Here is an 18627-nt window from a genome sequence, read left to right as displayed (position 1 = left end):
TGAAGACAATATTCCTTTGGGTTCATCCCCACACTCTCACCTTCTGACAAATTCTGTGCCCGTATTGACACACTTGGACTATGGGGAGGATAACCCAAATGTGCCTAACATGCAACTTTCATTGGACTCCAACAGGTAGTAGAAAATATGCCTAATTTGTACTCATTACCTCAGCCCTACTCAGTGAAGAGTTAAAAGTAACAAGCACAATATTATTCAGATCCAGGAAAATTTAACAGTTAATTTTCTCACAATGTCCCAAACTGTTGAGGGTCTTCAATGAGTATGGGGGGCGGGGGGAAATGGCTACTGTGGATGTAGTGGGCTTCTTAGAATTATGGTATTGAAAGAAAAATATTCTCTGTGAATGAGAATAATTGCTGACAGCTTTTGAGGACAGAGACATACTTGTTTAATAGAATCTAGGAATCCCAAACATCATTGTTTTTCAGATTATTACATATCAAAGTTTGGGTTTCACAAAGCATTTTATTTGAATTGATCATGTTAAACAAAGCATATTAACACTTTAAGTGTACTTTCATGTAAATGTATTAAATTAAAGCTTCACTGCTTCTCTCTCTCCAGTTATTTCCTGTCCTGATGAACACAACCAACATTTTCTGCCTTTATTTCAGATTCTCAGTGCCCAGCCTTTGTGATTTGGGTGAAACACCTAATAAACTTTTGGTCTAAACAATGACTAGAATTAAAAGGTAGGGCATGGAGTGGGTCCAATAAGCTGCGAGGCTCATTTCTGTATGAAAATATTCTTTTGGATCCTGACTGAAATCCTTTAAAATTCTTTGTCAGGTTGTGGGTGCCATTGGTAAAAGAATTTTCATTGTCCACACCTCCTTGTTCTTGACATAATTAATCAGAGTACACATACCAGAGAATCAGTCACTTTGCGGCAGAAATGAAGTTAGTTGCGTTGGTTCAGGACCCACACCTTCAACCATCAGGCTCCTGATAACATCACTCACCTCAATACTGAACTGATCACTGAACACAACCAATGGACTCACTTTCAAGGACTCTACAACTCATATTCTCAGTATTTATCTATCTATCTATTGATTTATTTGTATTGGCACAGTTTTTTTTGTACACCAATTGTTTGTCAGTCTTTGCGAGCAGTTTTTCACTGATTCTATTGCATTTCCTTGTTCTACTGTGAATGCCTGCAAGAAAATGAATCTCAAAGAAGCATATGATGCCATACATGTACTTCGATAATAAACATCAAAATCAGCTTGAAGAAATTCAACTTTAATCTGAACACTGGGAAGACATTGCACTCAATAGATACACCTGGTTGAAATCTGTTCAAGAGGGAGCTGGACCTCATGAGAACAACCTCCGCTGTGTCACAGAGAACAAGCGGCACCTGTGAGAGGAGAGACTGAAAAACGAAAAGACCCAACCACGAACCACAGCCACCACTTACTCTTGCCCACACAGCACCAGAACACATGGATCCCGGATCGACCTCTAGAGCCACATGAGGACCCACCAATAGGCAACTCCTTAGAAGAACAGCATACTCGACTCGAGTGATCACACTACTAGTACTACTACCTTGATAATAAATTTACTTTGAACTTTGAACCCAAATGACCCAGTTCAGACAACGATGGTAACTTCTCTTCCTCAAATGGAATTTTGTGAATAAATTGGATTTTTGAAGTATTATAATAACATCATCATCATCGCGGCTGTAGCTCTTATTCCAGAATTATTAACTTATTTGCATTTAAATCCACCTATTGATTAGTGGGATTTGAATTCTTATTTTCCGATAATACATATTCCCTAGTAACATAATCTCTATGTTACTGTATCCATATTGAGCAGGAGTTCACGATTGGAAAACCTGCTAGAGATGTTTGATTTGGTAACTAACAGAACAGATAATGGTATCAGAGCAGTTAACATAATGCTTTGTAGTGCCAGTGATCAGGGTTCAGTTCCTGCCGCTACCTGTAAAGTGTTTGTACATTCTCCCCGTGTCTCCATGAGTTTCCTCCGGGTGCTCTGGTTTCCTCCCACAGTCCAAAGACATATGGATTAGAAAGGGTTAGTAAGTTGTGGACATGCTACATTGTTGCCTGAAGCATGAAGGCATGACAGGCTGCTCCCAGCACATCCTTGGGCCGTGTTGGTTATTGATACAAACAACACATTTCACTATATGTTTAGATGTACATGTGACAAATAAAGTGAATCTTTGATCAGTGGGTGTGATGCATATAAACTAGAGCACATGGGATTGGGGTAACAGAATGCTTTAGACTGAGTTTGGGTTATTGGACAGTCAGAAGGGAGTAAGAATAAATGGGTTAATTTTCAGGTTGGTAGGCTGTGAATGCCATGGCAATTGTTGCTGTGGCCTTGTTTTCCTACATCAACGATTTGGATGAGGAGACCAAGTGTAAAATATCCAGGTTTATTGATGATACAACGTTGGTTGTCAGGGTGAATTCAGAGGAAGATTTAGGGAACAATCAAGGGAATGTATAGTGACTATAATGATTCAGAAAGAAAAAAAATTAAAGATTTAAATATTTAAAGGTTTCTAGATTAGCAGCTTTATTTGTCACATAAATTGAAACATACAGTGCAATGGGTCATTTGTATCAACAACCAACAGATTCCAAAGATTGTGCTGGGGGCAGCCCACAAGTGTCAGCAACATAGTATGCCCACAACTCACTAACCCTAACCGTAATCACACGTCTTTGGAATGTGGGAGGAAACTGGAGCACTCAGTGGAAACCCGTAGGCTAAGGGGAGAACGTGCAAACTCCTTACAGACAGCAGTGGGAATTGAACCCTGAATGGTGACTGCCGGTGATGTAAAACATTGCACTAACCATTCTGCTGCTGGATGTAGAGAGATTAAATAAATATGCAAGGACATGCTAGGTGGAATAAAATGAGGAAAAATATGAAGTCATTTATTTTTTAGAAACTCAGAGTTCCTTTTGAATGATGAGAGACTTACAGAAAGGCATAAGTGCTCCTATACACTAATTTTTGAAAATTAACATATAGGTTAAGCCTGCAATTAGTAGGGAAAACTCCACTCAGTGGCCATTTTGTTATGTACACCTGTACAGCAGCTCATTAATGCAAACATCCAATCAGCCAATCATGTAGCATCAATCCAATGCATAAAAGCATGCAGACATGGTCAAGATGTTCATTTGTTGTTCAGACCGAACATCCGAATGGGGAAGAAACGTGACCTAAGTGACTTTGACTGTGGAATGATAGTTGGTGCCAGACAGGGTGGTTTGAGTATCTCAGAAACTGCTGATCTCCTGGGATTTTCACACAGAACAGTCTCTAGAGTTTACAGAGAATGGTGCAAAAAATACAAAAAAAAGTCCAGTGAGTGGCAGCTCTGTGGATGAAAACACCTTGTTAATGAGAGAGGTCAGAGGAGAATGGCCAGACTGGTTCAAGCTGACAGAAAAGCATCTGGAGTTTAGCCATCTCGTGCTTAGCACCTGGTAGGGTTGCACATAGGGGTAAGGTCAAGGGGGAGGTTCCAGACAAAGGGTGATCAAACCAAGATCTCAGCAGTGGAACTGACCATAACACTATAAGACCATAAGATATAGGAGCAGAATTAGGCCATTTGGCCCATTGAGTCTGCTCTGACATTTCATCATGGCTGATTCAATTTTCCTCTCAGCCCCAATCTCCCGCCTACTCCCCGTATCCCTACACACATTAACCAATCAAGAATCTATCAACCTCTGCCTTAAACATACATAAAGACTTGGCCTCCACAGCTGCCTGTGGCAAAGCATTCCATAGATTCACTACTCTCTGGCTAAAGCAATTCCTCCTCATCTCCATTCTAAAAGGATGCCCCTCTGTTTTGAGGCTGTGTCCTCTGGTCTTAGCCATGGTGAAAGATGATGACACATCACTACAGCAGTGAAGGCGGAGGGTCCCCAGTCGCCTTCATCCCATGCCACTGGACTCTGACCCCATCTGTCAAGGACTGTGTGGTGGTTGCCCGTGCATCAGCCTCCCCACATTAAACAAAGTCACATTAAGGGAATGCACCCTAAACCAGAGTATGTGGGGCCTCTACAGCCACCTAAGGACACACCAATAGACAACTGCTAAGGAGAACATCATACTCGACTTGAGTGATCACACAATCTACGTGGAAATGAAGAAAATTTCATAATGCTTCATTTTTTGGCTTCAGGGGGAATACAGTAACATTCTAAAGATGAGATCCTGGTGTGTCAGCTACACATTAGTGGATATTTTAGTAGAATGATAAAACATGCTTAGCTATTACCAGATGGAAAATAGCCAATTTTCAGTGGTGTAAATTAGGGAGAACATTTGCATTAAGGTCAAAGTCAGAGTTGAATTTATTATCATCTGCACAAGTCCGTGTGTGCACAGGTGCAATGAAAAACTTGCTTGCAGCAGCATCACAGGGACATAGCATCATATAAGCAGCATTCACAAAGAAAAGGTCAAACATAACTTAGAAACAACTTTTACATGGAAGAACACAATTAGAACAAATAACTGTCTATTGCAGTGCTAAGAGAGTGGTCAGAGAGGTGCTATACTGAAGTGGTGATTAGGGTCGGTTCAAGGTCCAACTGGTTGAAGGGAAGTAGCTGCTGTTGAACGTGGTGCTGTGAGTCTTCAGCTTCGGTATCTCCTGTCTGATGGTAGGTGTGAGAAAATTGTTGATGGATGTTGTCTGTTTGAGGCAGTGCCTCCTGTCGATGCTATGTGACAACAAGCAACTGCTCCCTTCTGTCACTCTGGACATTTACAACTAGTTAAACTCTTTCAATGTGGGAGCTTAGATCTTTCAGCCACAGGATGGTGGAGGTTTGAGATCAGAGATTTCCTTCTCCTAGATGAGCTCCCAACCATGGTTCACGAGCCCCATCTGCCTGAAGCGACTAGCTTTACAGCACCAGTAACCCACCTTTGCCCCTTTTCCTTTCAGTAGAAATGGTTCTGCTGGGCTCAGTGGCAAGCCACATGTGAAGGCCAGGAGCTGGACTTGGTTGTCAGAGGCTATTTGAGACGCACACCATCGGGAGCATTTAATAGGTTGTGGGAGCTTATCCCCACTACTCCTGTGATGTCGCTGGTGCCAAATTGTATTGCTCTTTGATGTTCCTTTGGTTTCATCAGCTGTGTGGAGAGGGGGAGCCTGCTGCACTGGCAACAGCTTGATCTCCATGTCGCACTGCCCTGGCCTACGTATTGGCTTGCATATGACGCAACATCCATGGTTGACCCCGACTAATGGAGGGCCACTGATACGAGGTGCAGAAATTTACACACAGGAAGATCCCATAAGCAGCAATAAGTAAACTGCTGAAGGCAGCCAACAGGCCAGATGCACCTGTGGAGGGAAAGGGATGGCAAGTGTTTCAGATTGACACCTGGTATTAGGTCCTGGTATGCAGAGTCTCAACTTGAAACATTGACTATCCCTTTGCCTCTACAGATTCTGCTTGGTGCACTGAATACCTTCAGCAGTTTGCTTATTGATCTTGGTTCCAGCATTGGCTGTTTTCTTTTGCCTGCCCATACAGCAATGTCTCAGTAACCTATTTGAAAAAAATTGCTACAAGGAGTAGTGGATATGGGCTAGTACATCACGGGTAAAGTCCTCCCTACCATTGAGCACATCTACACAAACGCTGTCACAGGAAAGCAGCATCCATCATCAGGGACCTCACCACCTAGGACATGCTCTCTTCTCACCGCTGTCATCAGGAAGAAGGTACAGGAGCCTCAGGACTCACACCATCAGTTCAGGAACAGTTATCACCCCTCAACCATCAGGCTCTTGAACCAGAGAGAATAACTACATTCAACTTCACTTCCCCATCACTGAAATGTTCCCGCAACCAATGGACTCACTTTCAAAGCTTCTTCATCTCATGTTCTCGGTATTTATTGCTTATTTATTTATTATTATTATTATGCTCATTTTAAAATTATTTCTTTATATTTACTGTGAATTCCCACAAGAAAATGAATCTCAGGGTTATATATGCTGACATATATATATACTGTGATAATAAATTTTCTTTGAACTTTGAACTTTTAAACTTCGTACAAGAGCTAACTTGAACCTTAGAGTCATAGAGTGATACAGAGTGGAATGAGCTCTTCAACTCGACTGGTCCATGTTGTCAAAGGTGTCCCATCCAAGCTAGTCCTTTCTTTGAAATTGTGGCATAGATCCATTATGCCCAGCTGAGAGTATCGGTCACGCTTTACTTTGATGTGTTATCAGTAATCACACAATGGCAACTTCACATCTGACCCACATTTGTTAAACATATATACTTGCTAACACAGAAAATATGGATTTATAATCTTGAAGAAAACAAATAATTTTGAAACAAATATACAAACTAACTCTTCAAAACAGAAACCAAAGGGCTAATTGTGCGTTTGACTACCTTCCAACCATCTATAATGGTAATGCAAATTTCAGAAAATCAACTGATGGCAAGAATATTTGCATTTAAACAAATTGCAGTAGGTCAAACTACTCACCGTACTGTATTGGTTAAATGGGAAATATATATTAGAAGATCCACAGAGCATTTTGCAGTTTGCAATGTACTTAAAGTTCTGACACAGTTGCTGGAAATTTTTAGAAACAGAACCTTAAATACAACAAAAAAGGAGGCAAATATCTTTTTGATATTTTGAAAGAATCGCATTATCTGGTCAACACCATGGAAACTAGTAAGTATTACTGGACCTCTCTTATTGTTAATAATGTGTGATTATACTTGATCGGGTAAATGGGCTCATCAACTCATCTAGGAGAATGAAATCTCTGATCTCAAACCTCCGCTGTCTTGTGGCTATACCCACTCATGGGGAAGGCTTTGGGAGTAAACCCCGAGGGAAAAATCCAGAGCTGGAGTCCCTAAGGCAGTTCTACGTTGAGTTCAACACTGACTGACAACTGCAACGCCGCTGGTATTAGCTTCTGTTGTTCTTTTGGGTTCATCAGATGTGTGGAGAGGGGGAGCCTGCCACATGGGCAACAATTTGCTCTCCATATTGCTTGCATATTGGCTTATGTATACATAGACAGCTAGGATGCAACATCTGTGGTTGACCCAGTCCAACGGACAGTCTCTCTCTGATTATGCTAAACATTTTGGAAATATATGCTGTGTTAGGTAATAGAAAAGAAAAAAGTTGCTTTTTTGCTTTTGCTATGTTTAATTCTAAATGCATTTGATGTTCATAATCCACAATAAAACATGTAGTTCACTTTCTGACAGATTGATTAATCAAGTACTTCTCCTCCATGGATTTGGAACTAACAGAAATCCATCTCGATTAAACATTTAATCCCCATCCTGAATTTAGGATGATTCAAGCCTCTGAATGGACAAAACAGTCCAAGCTAAAGCAACACAACAGTGTCTTTACACAACTGTGGATCTTTGTTAAAGGCAGAATTGGCATTAACTATTGGGCAGAAGGCTGGAATTTATTCTCCATTTGCCAGATAGTCAGTTGATGTTTGAAAGATATTGGTGGGTACCAAATGGGAAAATCCATACAAGATATCCCAGTAAGGAATGAACACTCCATAGGGAATACATGATGGGTGGAAAGCTGGCAACAAATGAAGAAGGCAACCATAAAATACAGTTCATATGAACAAAATGGTCTGTTACAATTATTGACAGTCATTTTCAAGGACTCTATAATTCACATCACCATGTTCTCAGTATTATTTATTATTATTATTATTTTGTATTTGCACGGTTTGTCTACTTTTGCATATTGGTTGTTTGTCAGTCTTTGCTTGTGTGTAGATTTTCATTGATTCTATCATATCTCTTTGTTTTACTGTGCAGTAAAACGAATCTCAAGGTAGTATATGGTGATATATATGTATAGTACTTTGAAAATAAATTTAGTTTGTAATGTGAAGTTTGAGAAATTGGAAAAGTAAGCTCTTTTCTGATGAAGGGTCTTGGCTTGCAATATCAACTGTTTTTTCCCCATTATAGATGCTGCCTGACCTGCTGAGTTCCTCCAGCACTTTTTGTGTGTATTGCTATTAGAAAAGTTAAGTTAGCTCAGTTTATCTAAGATCAGATATTCATATACTTCTTATAGTTGTATGGCTGTGTTTAGAAATTACTGCAATGAAAAGTTTGTTTGTTGAAGACAATGATTTCACTTGCTGTGTTGAAAATTATTTTGTAAGTATCATTTCTCACAATTGCTGTACTATAATGTGCACTGATCTAAAAGTCAACTAAATCAAAATTATGTATTTGGTAACAAATGTTGTCTCAGTAAGAGGACATCCAGAGTCACTGCCACAGCACAAGTAAATTGTTTTTCATTTATCCCCTCAAATATGTTTTGCTCTTTTATATCAATGTGGATTAAAATTAGTTTACTATTAATAAATGGTCATGTCATTTCTACATCCTTAGCACTTTCAGAACCAGAATCAGAATCAGGTTTATGATCACAGACATATGTTGTATAATGTGTTGTTTTGCGGCAGCAGTACAGGGCAATAGATAATATATAGTACAAATTACAATGTAGAAATATATAGAAATAAATAATGCAAGAAGAGAGCAAAAATCAGTGAGGTAGTGTTCATGGGGTCATTGTCCATTCAGAAATCTGATGGCAGAGAGGAAGAAGCTGTTCCTAAAATATTGAGTGTGTATCTTCAGGCTCCTGTACCTCCTGCTTGATGCTAGTAATGAGAAAAGGGTGTGTCCCGGGTGGTGGGGGTCCTTAATGATGGATACCACCTTCTTGAAGCATCACCTTTGGAAGATACACTTGATGGTATGGAGGCTAGTGCCCATGGTGGAGCTGGCTCAGTTTACAATCCTCTGCAGCTTTTTCATTTAGGTTAAAGAATTAATTGCCATATATCAAAATCCTCTTCATTGCCTTTCAACACTCTTCATCCTATCATGCATTGCCACTTTACGCTTACACTCCACACCTCATACCTACACTGTCCTACTGTTTTCAAATGCCCGACTGCTACCTGGAAGAGTTCCTCTTGCCCACTTCATCATTTCCTGTCAGAGTCACCTTATGTAGAGGTACTCCTGCACCTAGTGTCACTTTATGGATATACAATCAGTTTACATATATATAGGGCAAACACGAGGAAATCTGCAGATGCTGGAAATTCAAGCAACACACACAAAATGCTGGTGGAACGCAGCAGGCCAGGCAGCATCTATAGGAGAAGTACTGTCAATGTTTCAGGCCGAGACCCTTCGTCAGAACTTCCCCCTCTCCCATTAAATGTATGTCTCGTGTATTTGCTATTTCTGCCTGGGGGGGGGGGGGAGATAGAATCTATTCTGTCTGCCTACTCTATCTATACCTATCATAAATTTATCAACTTCTATCAAAACTTCACTCAGCCTCTGCCTCACTACTAATTAATAGCTAATTTTAATTTCTTTAGCCAATTCATTGCCAAAGATGGCAGTGAAGGCCAAGTCATTGAGCACATTTAAAGCGTGATTAGTCAGGGTGTCAAAGTTACTGGGAGAAGGCAAGAGAATGGGGTTGAGAGGGATAATAAATCAGCCGTAATGGAATGGCGGAGCAGACTCGAAGGGTTGAATGGCCTAATTCTGCTCTTGTGCCTTATTGTCTAATCGTTTAATCTGGTGTTGAAAGGATTCTCCCATCTGTTTCCATATCTTGATAACTTCATTTTCGAAAATGCATTGAAGTAGCAAGACAATCCGAGTGTAGATTGAGACAGGTCAGAAAGTTGTGAAAGCGGTCTGTAATTAATCCAGTTTCTTTTCATGCAAAGACACCCCATTTTGTGGACAGTTTAATTAGTGTTTATATTACCTGAAGATCAGATCTACGTTTCCGCTGATAGCTGAAAAAACAACACTGCAGGAAATCCAGGCTAACTGGGAGACAATTCCTTAAGTTTAACAAATTCAGGGGCAAATGGCGAGGCTCATCTCAAACGTACACAAACAATCTGACCTGTTCTGGGAAATAACGTTGTATGATGTGCTACGATATTCGGTCGGGGTGACGTTTATCAATAGCATTTCTGACATTCGATTAAAAATTAATTATTAGTTTTCCTTGAGAAACAGTGATTTAGTCTCGCAACCTCAGCTCTGAGAACCTACATTATTCCTCACTATCATCACCGTAAATGTACAGACGAAATTTATACGGGAATGTTTGTACGGAGCTGTTATAGCAAAAAAAATCTTAAAAAGAGGATTTTGTAGACTACACCTATGTTAATATTAAATGCATATATCCAAAAGGGATAATAATTTCAAAGTTGTTATTCAATCACGCGATGCGCTTTGAATGGTGTTGGGGGAGAGGGGCTGCCGAAAATGTCTTGGGAAGCTGATCTGAACCTTCAGTCTGGTTAGTGATGCCAGTTCCTCCTGTACCTCATAAAATGTGTGTCTGTGGTCTTCTGCTGCTGTCGCCCATCCACTTCAAGGTTCATGTGTTGTGTGTTCAGAGATGCTTCTGCACACCACTGTTGCAACACAGGGCGATTAGATCAGGAACATACAGTGTTCGTTGGAAACCTTTGTTCCTCATTCTGAAATAGCATGGAAAAAGAAGGCACACTAAACCACTAAAAACATAAAGGAGAAAGGATGTATTTGCAAGAGAGTAACTTGGATTGGGACCAAATGGCCACTGTAATTGATTAATGTTGATGAGGGAAATTGATAAACACCTGTTGTAGGAATAAGAAATTTTAGTACCAGAGTGATAGAAACAAAGATATAGGAATGGAGCTGAGGCACAAATTACCCAAACTTCTTCTAAAATCTGGATCAACTCACACAAAATGCTGGAGGAACTCAACAGGTCAGGCAGCATCTATGGAGGGAAATGAACAGTTGACATTTCAGGCCGAGACACTTCATTAAAAAATAGAGGGCTATGGGTAAGCCTAGATAGTTCTAAGGTAGGGATATGTTTGGCACAGCATTACGGCTGAAGGGCCTGTATTGTGCTGTAGGTTTTCTATGTTTCTATCATTACCCTTCATTTTTTTTAGAACAAAGCAAAAGATACTGGAATTCAACATACCAGGCAGCATTTATGGAGAGAGAACCAGAGCACCCAAAGGAAAGCCACACGGTTACAGGGAGAACCCCAAAGCCCCCCACACACAAACAGCAGAAACACCAACCCTCCCCGTGCCACTTGTGCCAGCAGAAACACCGACCCCCCTCCCCACCATGCAAGCAACAGCAAAAGTCCCCGAAGAGACCTTGAGCTAGAGTCCATCAAAAGCTACCGTCCATAACCCAGAATTTCAGTATCCCAGACAGACTCTCTCTCTTTCTGTCATGGGAGGGAGAGGTTACTCCTTCACCAAGGAGAGTGGAGATCAGCAGCTTACTGTTCCGATGTTACAATCTTCTACGTCGCCTCTTCTCACCCCCCCCCCCCCCTCACACAACACACACAGACACTCACACACACACACTCGCTCTTCTCTTTCTCTCTTTCTCTATCTCTGGGAACTGTCTGAGATTGAAAGAGACTCATGATCAGACAAAAGATTACATGATCTTGTATTTGTCATGTATCTGATCACGAGAAGAGCTCTGGACTACTGTATCCCCAAAACTGCCCATTTCCATCTCCACACTAAACAATGATGCATTTGGCAGAGCTGCTGCCTCACAACCTCAGTGTTCTGGGTTCAGTTCTGACCTCTGACCTCTGTGTGGAATTAGTGTATTCTGCTTGGGTTCATGTGAGTTTTCGTCAGATATTCTGATTTCCTCCTACATCTCAAAGATATGTGTATTTTGTGTGAACATGTTGAAAATTAAATGAAATTTGTGTAGAATTAACGTAAAATTGAACACAGTGCCAGCGGCCCAGGTTCAATTCCCACTGCTGTCTGTAAGGATTTGTACGTTCTCCCCTTGACCATGTGGCTTTCCTCTGGGTGCTCCGGTTTCCTCCCACAGTCCAAAAGATGTGTGGGTTAGGGTTAGTGAGTTGTGAGTAAGCTATAAGACTAAAAGACCATAAGATATAGGAGCAGAATTAGGCCATTTGGCCCATTGAGTCTGTTGTTGGCACTGGAAGCATGGTGATACCTGCGGGCCAGCCCCACCATATCTCAGACTGTGTTGATCATTGTTGCAAACAATGAATTTCACTGCATGTTTTGATGTTTCAATGTACATGTGACAAATAAAGTAATCTCTGGATATGAAGGCCTGTTTCTGTCTTGTGTAACGTTGTTCAACTTTACCCTGCATCAGCTCCTCTGCTACTGAGCTCTCACCTATGAGTTTGCTTGTTCTTGAAGACTATTCAGATTCAGATTTATGTGGAAAACATAGAAAACCTACAGCACAATACAGGCCCTTCAGCCCACAAAGTTGTGCCGACCATGTCCCTACCTTAGAACTACCTAGGCTTCACCCATAGCCCTCTATTTTTCTAAGCTCCATGTACCTATCCAAAGGTCTTTTAAAAGACCCTATCGTATCCGCCTCCACCACTGTCGCCGGCAGCTCATTCCACGCACTCACCACTCTCTGTGTAAAAAACTTAACCCTGACATCTGCTCTGTACCTACTTCCAAGCACCCTAAAACTGTGCCCTCTTGTGGCAGCCATTTCAACCCTGGGAAAAAGCCTCTGACTATCCACATGATCAATGCCTCTCATCATCTTATACACCTCTATCAGGTCATCTCTCATCCTCCGTCACTCCAAGGAGAACAGGCTGAGTTCACTCAACCTATTCTCATAAGGCATGCTCCCCAATCCAGGCAACATCCTTGTAAATCTCCTCTGCACCCTTTCTATGGTTTCCACATCCTTCCTGTAGTGAGGCGACCAGAACTGAGCACAGTACTCCAAGTGGGGTCTGACACACATTCCAGTGGCAACATAGCATGTCCACCATGCTTAGCAAAACACACCAAACACAGCAACACAGAACACAAGTGGCAAAACGGCAACAGCAAAACAAACCCGGTTCCTCCCTCCCACACACCCACCCATGTACATACACAGTGCTCTAACCCCAGGACAGACTGTCTTCTTTGGCCTCCAGCCTCCAAAAGGACTTGTGGATTCCAAGGTTCTGACTTTCCCATATTCCACCTTTCATAGATCTGAGCTCATCCAAACTGTGCCTTGACATCCACTTCCCCATTTATCCACCTGCTCCCTGCCCACTGACTCATGTTAGCTCACAGTGCCTCAGCTGCAGGATTCACACACTGCTTCAGAACTTTCCAGTCTTGTGCATCCTTTCCGAGGTGTTGTAAGGAAGGCGTTTCAAGAGCCCCTTCCAATATCCAGGAAGTTTGAGATACTCAGTACTTACTTCTTGCTCTGCTTTTGATTCTTGGGTATGTCAGCAAATTTCTACAGATGTACAGTTAGAGAGCATCACCATCTGGTATGGAGGCTCCACTGCACAGGGCTGTAAACTCAACCAGCTCCATCATGGGCACTCGCCTCCCCAGCTTCCAAGACATCTTCAAAAATGGGGCATCCATCATACAAGACCCCCATCACTCAGGACATGCCCTGTTCTCATTGCTACTGTCAGGAAGGAGGGACCGAAGCCTAAAGGCTCAACATTTTAGGAATAGCTTCTTCCTCTACACCATCTGATTGCTGAACAGTCCATGAACCCAAACACACAACTTCACTATTTTGCTATTTTATTATTATCTATTGCAATGAACTACTGCTGCAAAACAACAAATTTCTCAACATGTGACGATGATAATAAACCTGTTTCTGATTCTGATTCTGACCAGGTTCATCATGAAGGTCTTAAGAAATTCCCACTTGAAACTTTGATCTCTCTTTCCACCATTGGAAATGACCTCGTTGACCAAACAGATGAAGAATTTCATTTTTTTTACAGTGTCCATTGGGATATTTTATATTTAAAACACAGTGTTGATTCTTACAGAAAAGAGTTTATCTGAATCTGTTTTGGAAATGTCATTCATGATTAAGTGAAAAAAAGTTTATTATGATCAAAGCCTTTATCTACATAGAACGGTTCAGCTGAGCAAACTCTGTTAACAAAGTCTGTCCTTTTATGTAGTCAGGATCCAAATGAAACAGAAAACACTGGAAACACTAAGGAAGCAGCTGCTGAGGGAAAAATGGACTTAGAGTTAAATGTAGAAATAGAACACGGTAACAGGCTCTTTATTTATTTGGAGTTATAGCATGGGGTAGGCCTTTCTAGTCCTTTGAGCCACTCAGCCCAGCAACCCCTGACAACCCTGATTTAACCCTAACCTAATCATGGGACAATTTACAATGACCAATTAACCATCAGGCAGTTGGGGCTTGTCAGCCGTGCATGTGGTCAGGCGCATGGAGGGACATAGCTTAGAGGGATATGGACCGAATGCAGGAAATCGAGTATAGTGATCGGCATGGACTGGTTGGGTTGAAGATCCTGTATCTGCTCTGTAACTCTATGACAACAAAATGAAAATATTACAGATGATATACAACTGAAATAAGAACAAAAACTGCGCAGCAATTTGGGCAGCATCTGTGGAGATGGTAACAGTTTAACTGTGTCACCGTGGCTTAATGAGGTATTGCACAAATAGGTATGGTTATGAACCGGAGGCCATGTGAATATAAGACATAGGAGCAGAAGTAGGCCATTTGGCCCATCGAGTCTGCTCCGCCATTTCATCATGGCTGATCCAATTTTCCTCTCAGCCCCAATCTCCTGCCTTCTCCCCTGACCAATCAAGAATCTATCAAACTCTGCCTTAAATATACATAAAGACTTGGCCTCCACAGCTGCCAATGGCAAATAATTCCACAGATTCACCACTCTTTGGCTAAAGAAATTCCTCCTCATCTCTGTTCGGAAATGACACCCCTCTATTCTGAGGCTGTATCCTCTGGTCTTAAACTCTCCCACCATAGGAAACATCCTCTCCACATCCGCTCTGTAAAAGCCTTTCACTATTTGATAGTTTTCAATGAGGTCACCCCTCATTCTTCTGAATTCCTGTGAATACATGTCTAGAGCCAAGAAACGCTCTTCATATGACAGGTCATTCAATCCTGGAATCATTTTCATGAACCTCCTTTGAACCCTCTCCAGTTTCAGCACATCCCTTCCAAGATAAGGGGCCTAAAATTGCTCACAATACTCCAACTGAGGCTTTTTTTTAATAAAGTTTCAACATTGCATCCTCGCTTTTATATTCTAGTCCTCTTGAAATGAATGCTGACATTGCATTTGCCTTCCTCACCACAGACTCAACCTGCAAATTAACCTTTAGGAAATCCTGCACAAGGGCACCCAAGTCCCTTTGTATCACCGTTTTTTTTTGTATTTTCTCTCCATTTAGAAAGTAGTCAATTCTTTCATTTCTCCTACCAAAGTGCATATCCATATACTCCCTGACACATTATTCCATCTGCCATTTTTGCCCATTCTCCAAATATTCCTAAGTCCTTCTGTAGCCTCTCTACTTCCTCAAAACTACCTGCTCCTTCACCTATCCTCATCAAGGTGGAACTGTGTTCTTTCCTTGGCTTTTCAGTGTTTCTACCTGATTCGGAGAGTGATCAGCAAAAGGACTGGGAAGCAAAGCGATCTGGGCTGCATTGGCCTAAAGGATAGAATTTCAACCAATTTTCAGAAAGGAAATAAATAAATATTTGAAATCAAAACATTTTTGGGAACATGGGAAAAGATTAATTTGACAGATTTTTCATAGCAAAATTTGACAGGAGAATTACCTGGAGCGGAGAGGATTAGTGTACAAATGAAAAGAGAAAAAGAGATGGTAAATTTTGTTAAAATCTACAATCAGATGTATAAATGTTAGTTAGCTTTTTTTTTACATCCTTTAGGTATAAACTTTGCTGGGATGGCCATCAGCAGCACAGCCTGAAGGTTGGGCAGGACGATAGTGACCCCACTCAGAAGCTTAAGAGCTCCTTATCATTGTGGGTGCTGAGCTGTAGGTGGTGGGGATAATTCTGGTCTTCTTGTTGTCACAGGCTGTGTTGCCTGTCAGTTTCAGGATTTCAGCATCAGGTACTCCAGGGCTGCACCAGTGCCAATCTGCTCAGCATAGTGACTCATCCGTAAGAGCTGATGGAATCAACCCACTGGGAACTGAAAACTATTGTCTTGGCTTTGTCACGTCCTTTTCCTCTGGTTTTACCTTGCCCAGACATCTTCCCAGTGCTCTTCAACAATGTTAAATGTGGCAGCATTTTGACCTGAAACATTGATAATTCCTTTCCTCTCACAGATCCTGCTCAAGCTGGCTGTTTGTTACTCCAGATTCCAGTATCTGTGGTCTCTTGTTTTTATAGGTATAAAAGTTAGGAATTTAACTCGGGTTAATTACCCAACTGTCAAATCAACTGGTGAGATCGTGCTTAGCAGAGATTTTAGGCCATTTGACATTTGTGTTGGATATCATAAAACTTCAGGCTCTGAATTAAGAAGAGTATTTAGGAAATTTATTGAACCTTCTGGGAGTGAGGGAAATTAAATTTTGTATCCTGTTCTTCCAAAAAGGAAGACAGCATTTTGTCTGCTAATTTAAAGATCAGACACCTGTATTGTAGAACTTACATACAAGAGTCTACAGTTGTGTTAGCTTGACCCATCTTAGTAGAAATCAAAGTCCAAACTTTGCTGAAAATATATGTAGTGTTTGTAAAAATATATCTGCTATATTTTTAGCAGTTGGTACTTAACCCCTTTTATTTAAAAAAAGCAAAATGTGGGTTCTTTTAGCTAGTGAAGTTTTGTTAAATAATATCAATTCACACATTTCAAAATGTATTTATTATCTTGATTTTTTTCCTGTTTCCCTAATTTTTGAATCCACCCATTTCATTCATTCTGCTCTTTATTTTTTTCTACACAGGATTTGATATTGAATTCACCCATTTAGCCCTTTATTTTTCTATCATCCATATGCCTATCTAAGAGTTTCTTAAATGTCCCTATTATATCTGCCTTCACCACCACCCCTGGCAGGGTGTTCCACGCACCCAACACTCTCTTTGTAAAAAATCTACCTCTGACATCACCTATACTTTCTTACAAACACCTTAAAACTATACCCCTCTTGTATGAGCCATTTCCATCCTGGTATGTGCAAATTATGCAAAGTGGAGTGCTTCAGATATTCCCAATGCATCATTTAACATTGTATTTTATTTACTGTTAATATGAGGCATTGTCAAAGTACAACACAAGTTTGACTGTTGACTATTGAACTGCATTTGTAGCAGTTTGTGTCAGCTACAATTAGTTTAACTGAAAAAATATTGGAGATTAATTAAGTGAAACTGAGCATGCTGTTGGTGCTGGCCTATTGAAAAATAAATGGAAACTTTTATTTTAACAAAGGTCATAGCCTTCTACTAAAGACATCCTGAGACTGTTTATTTTTAGAGAAAGTGCAGAGGAGATTTACCCAGATGCTGCTTGGATTAGAGAGCACGTACTGTATGAGGTTAGTTTGAGTGAGCTAGGGCTTTTCTCTTTGGAGTGAAGGAGGATGAGAGGTGACTTGATAGAAATGTACAAGATGGTAAGAAGCATAGATCAAATGGACAGCCAGAGACTTTTTTCCAGGGCAGAAATGGCTAATATGAGGAGGCATAATTTTAAGGAGGAAAGTATCATGGGGGGAGATATTGGAAATAAGTTCTTTACAGAGAGTGTTGGGTGCATGGAAAGTGTTATAAGGGGTGGTGGTAGAGGCAGATAAATTTGGAATATTTAAGAGACCCTTAGATAGGCACACGGATGAAAGAAAAAATTAGGGTTATGTGGGAGAGAAGGGTTAAGATGACCTTAGAGTAGGTTAAAAGGACAGCATGGCCTGTACAGTGCTGCACTGTTCTAAGCCACAGATTGCGGGTGCTGATTAATGACTCTGTCCCTACTCAGAGTAAAGGGAGAACCAAGTAAAAAATGACAGGATTTCTGCAGATGCTAGACCTCCATCTCCTCTGTTTTCCCCTGCTTTTTCAATTCTGTCTTTTGCCCTCTTCTTTTCCAGTCCTAATTAGTGGTCTCGGACCAAAACATCAACTTCATTTCCCACCATAGATGCTGCTCAAGCTATTGTGTTCCTCCAGTATATTGTGTGCATTGCAAGGTTTGTGTCAGTAAATCAATAATTTCTAGACCAGAAGCTGGGAGTTTGACTTTCTACATAGTGCATTTACTAAATCTGGAATAATATTATATCCTCTTTCATGTCCATTGGAAAAATAGTCACTCCAAAATAGCTTATGAATTAAAACCACATACTCACTGACTAAGTGAAAACAAAGGGGCATATTATGAGCCCAAGTTTACAAGATGATGCATATTTGCACAGATTTTGCATTGGTGTTTATTATTTATTTTTCCCCTATCAGGATAAGCATGCTTATTCTTAGTAAATCCATTTCTTCAGAAGAAAACACTTCCTTTTGTTTTATTAATGCATTTGACAATAAGTACCTTAACATAAACTGGGCTGATATTTGAATAAAATCCTTAACAAACAATCTCCAG

General features: G+C 40.8%; 1 protein-coding gene across 4 annotated transcripts in view; it reads left to right on the top strand.

The window, feature by feature from the left end:
- The first annotated feature begins 4603 nt into the window (after window positions 1–4603).
- LOC140716942 (POU domain class 2-associating factor 2-like) overlaps window positions 4604–18627 on the top strand; it is a 77825-nt gene continuing 63801 nt past the window's right edge. For 3 of the 4 annotated variants that reach the window (XM_073030096.1, XM_073030095.1, XM_073030098.1), the window contains exon 1: window positions 6616–6771. Coding sequence is in view for 1 of the 4 variants with exons in the window: in XM_073030095.1 (XP_072886196.1) it covers window positions 6762–6771 (10 nt within the window). In the remaining 3 variants the exon portion in view is untranslated. Of the gene's footprint in view, window positions 4716–6615; window positions 6772–18627 lie in introns of those variants that run through there. The other variant, XM_073030097.1, reaches the window with a different exon arrangement.

Source organism: Hemitrygon akajei, chromosome 26, assembly GCF_048418815.1.
Source record: "Hemitrygon akajei chromosome 26, sHemAka1.3, whole genome shotgun sequence".
Taxonomy (NCBI): domain Eukaryota; kingdom Metazoa; phylum Chordata; class Chondrichthyes; order Myliobatiformes; family Dasyatidae; genus Hemitrygon; species Hemitrygon akajei.
The sequence above is the reverse complement of the archived record's forward strand: the minus strand, read 5'-3'. Positions and strand labels throughout refer to the sequence as shown.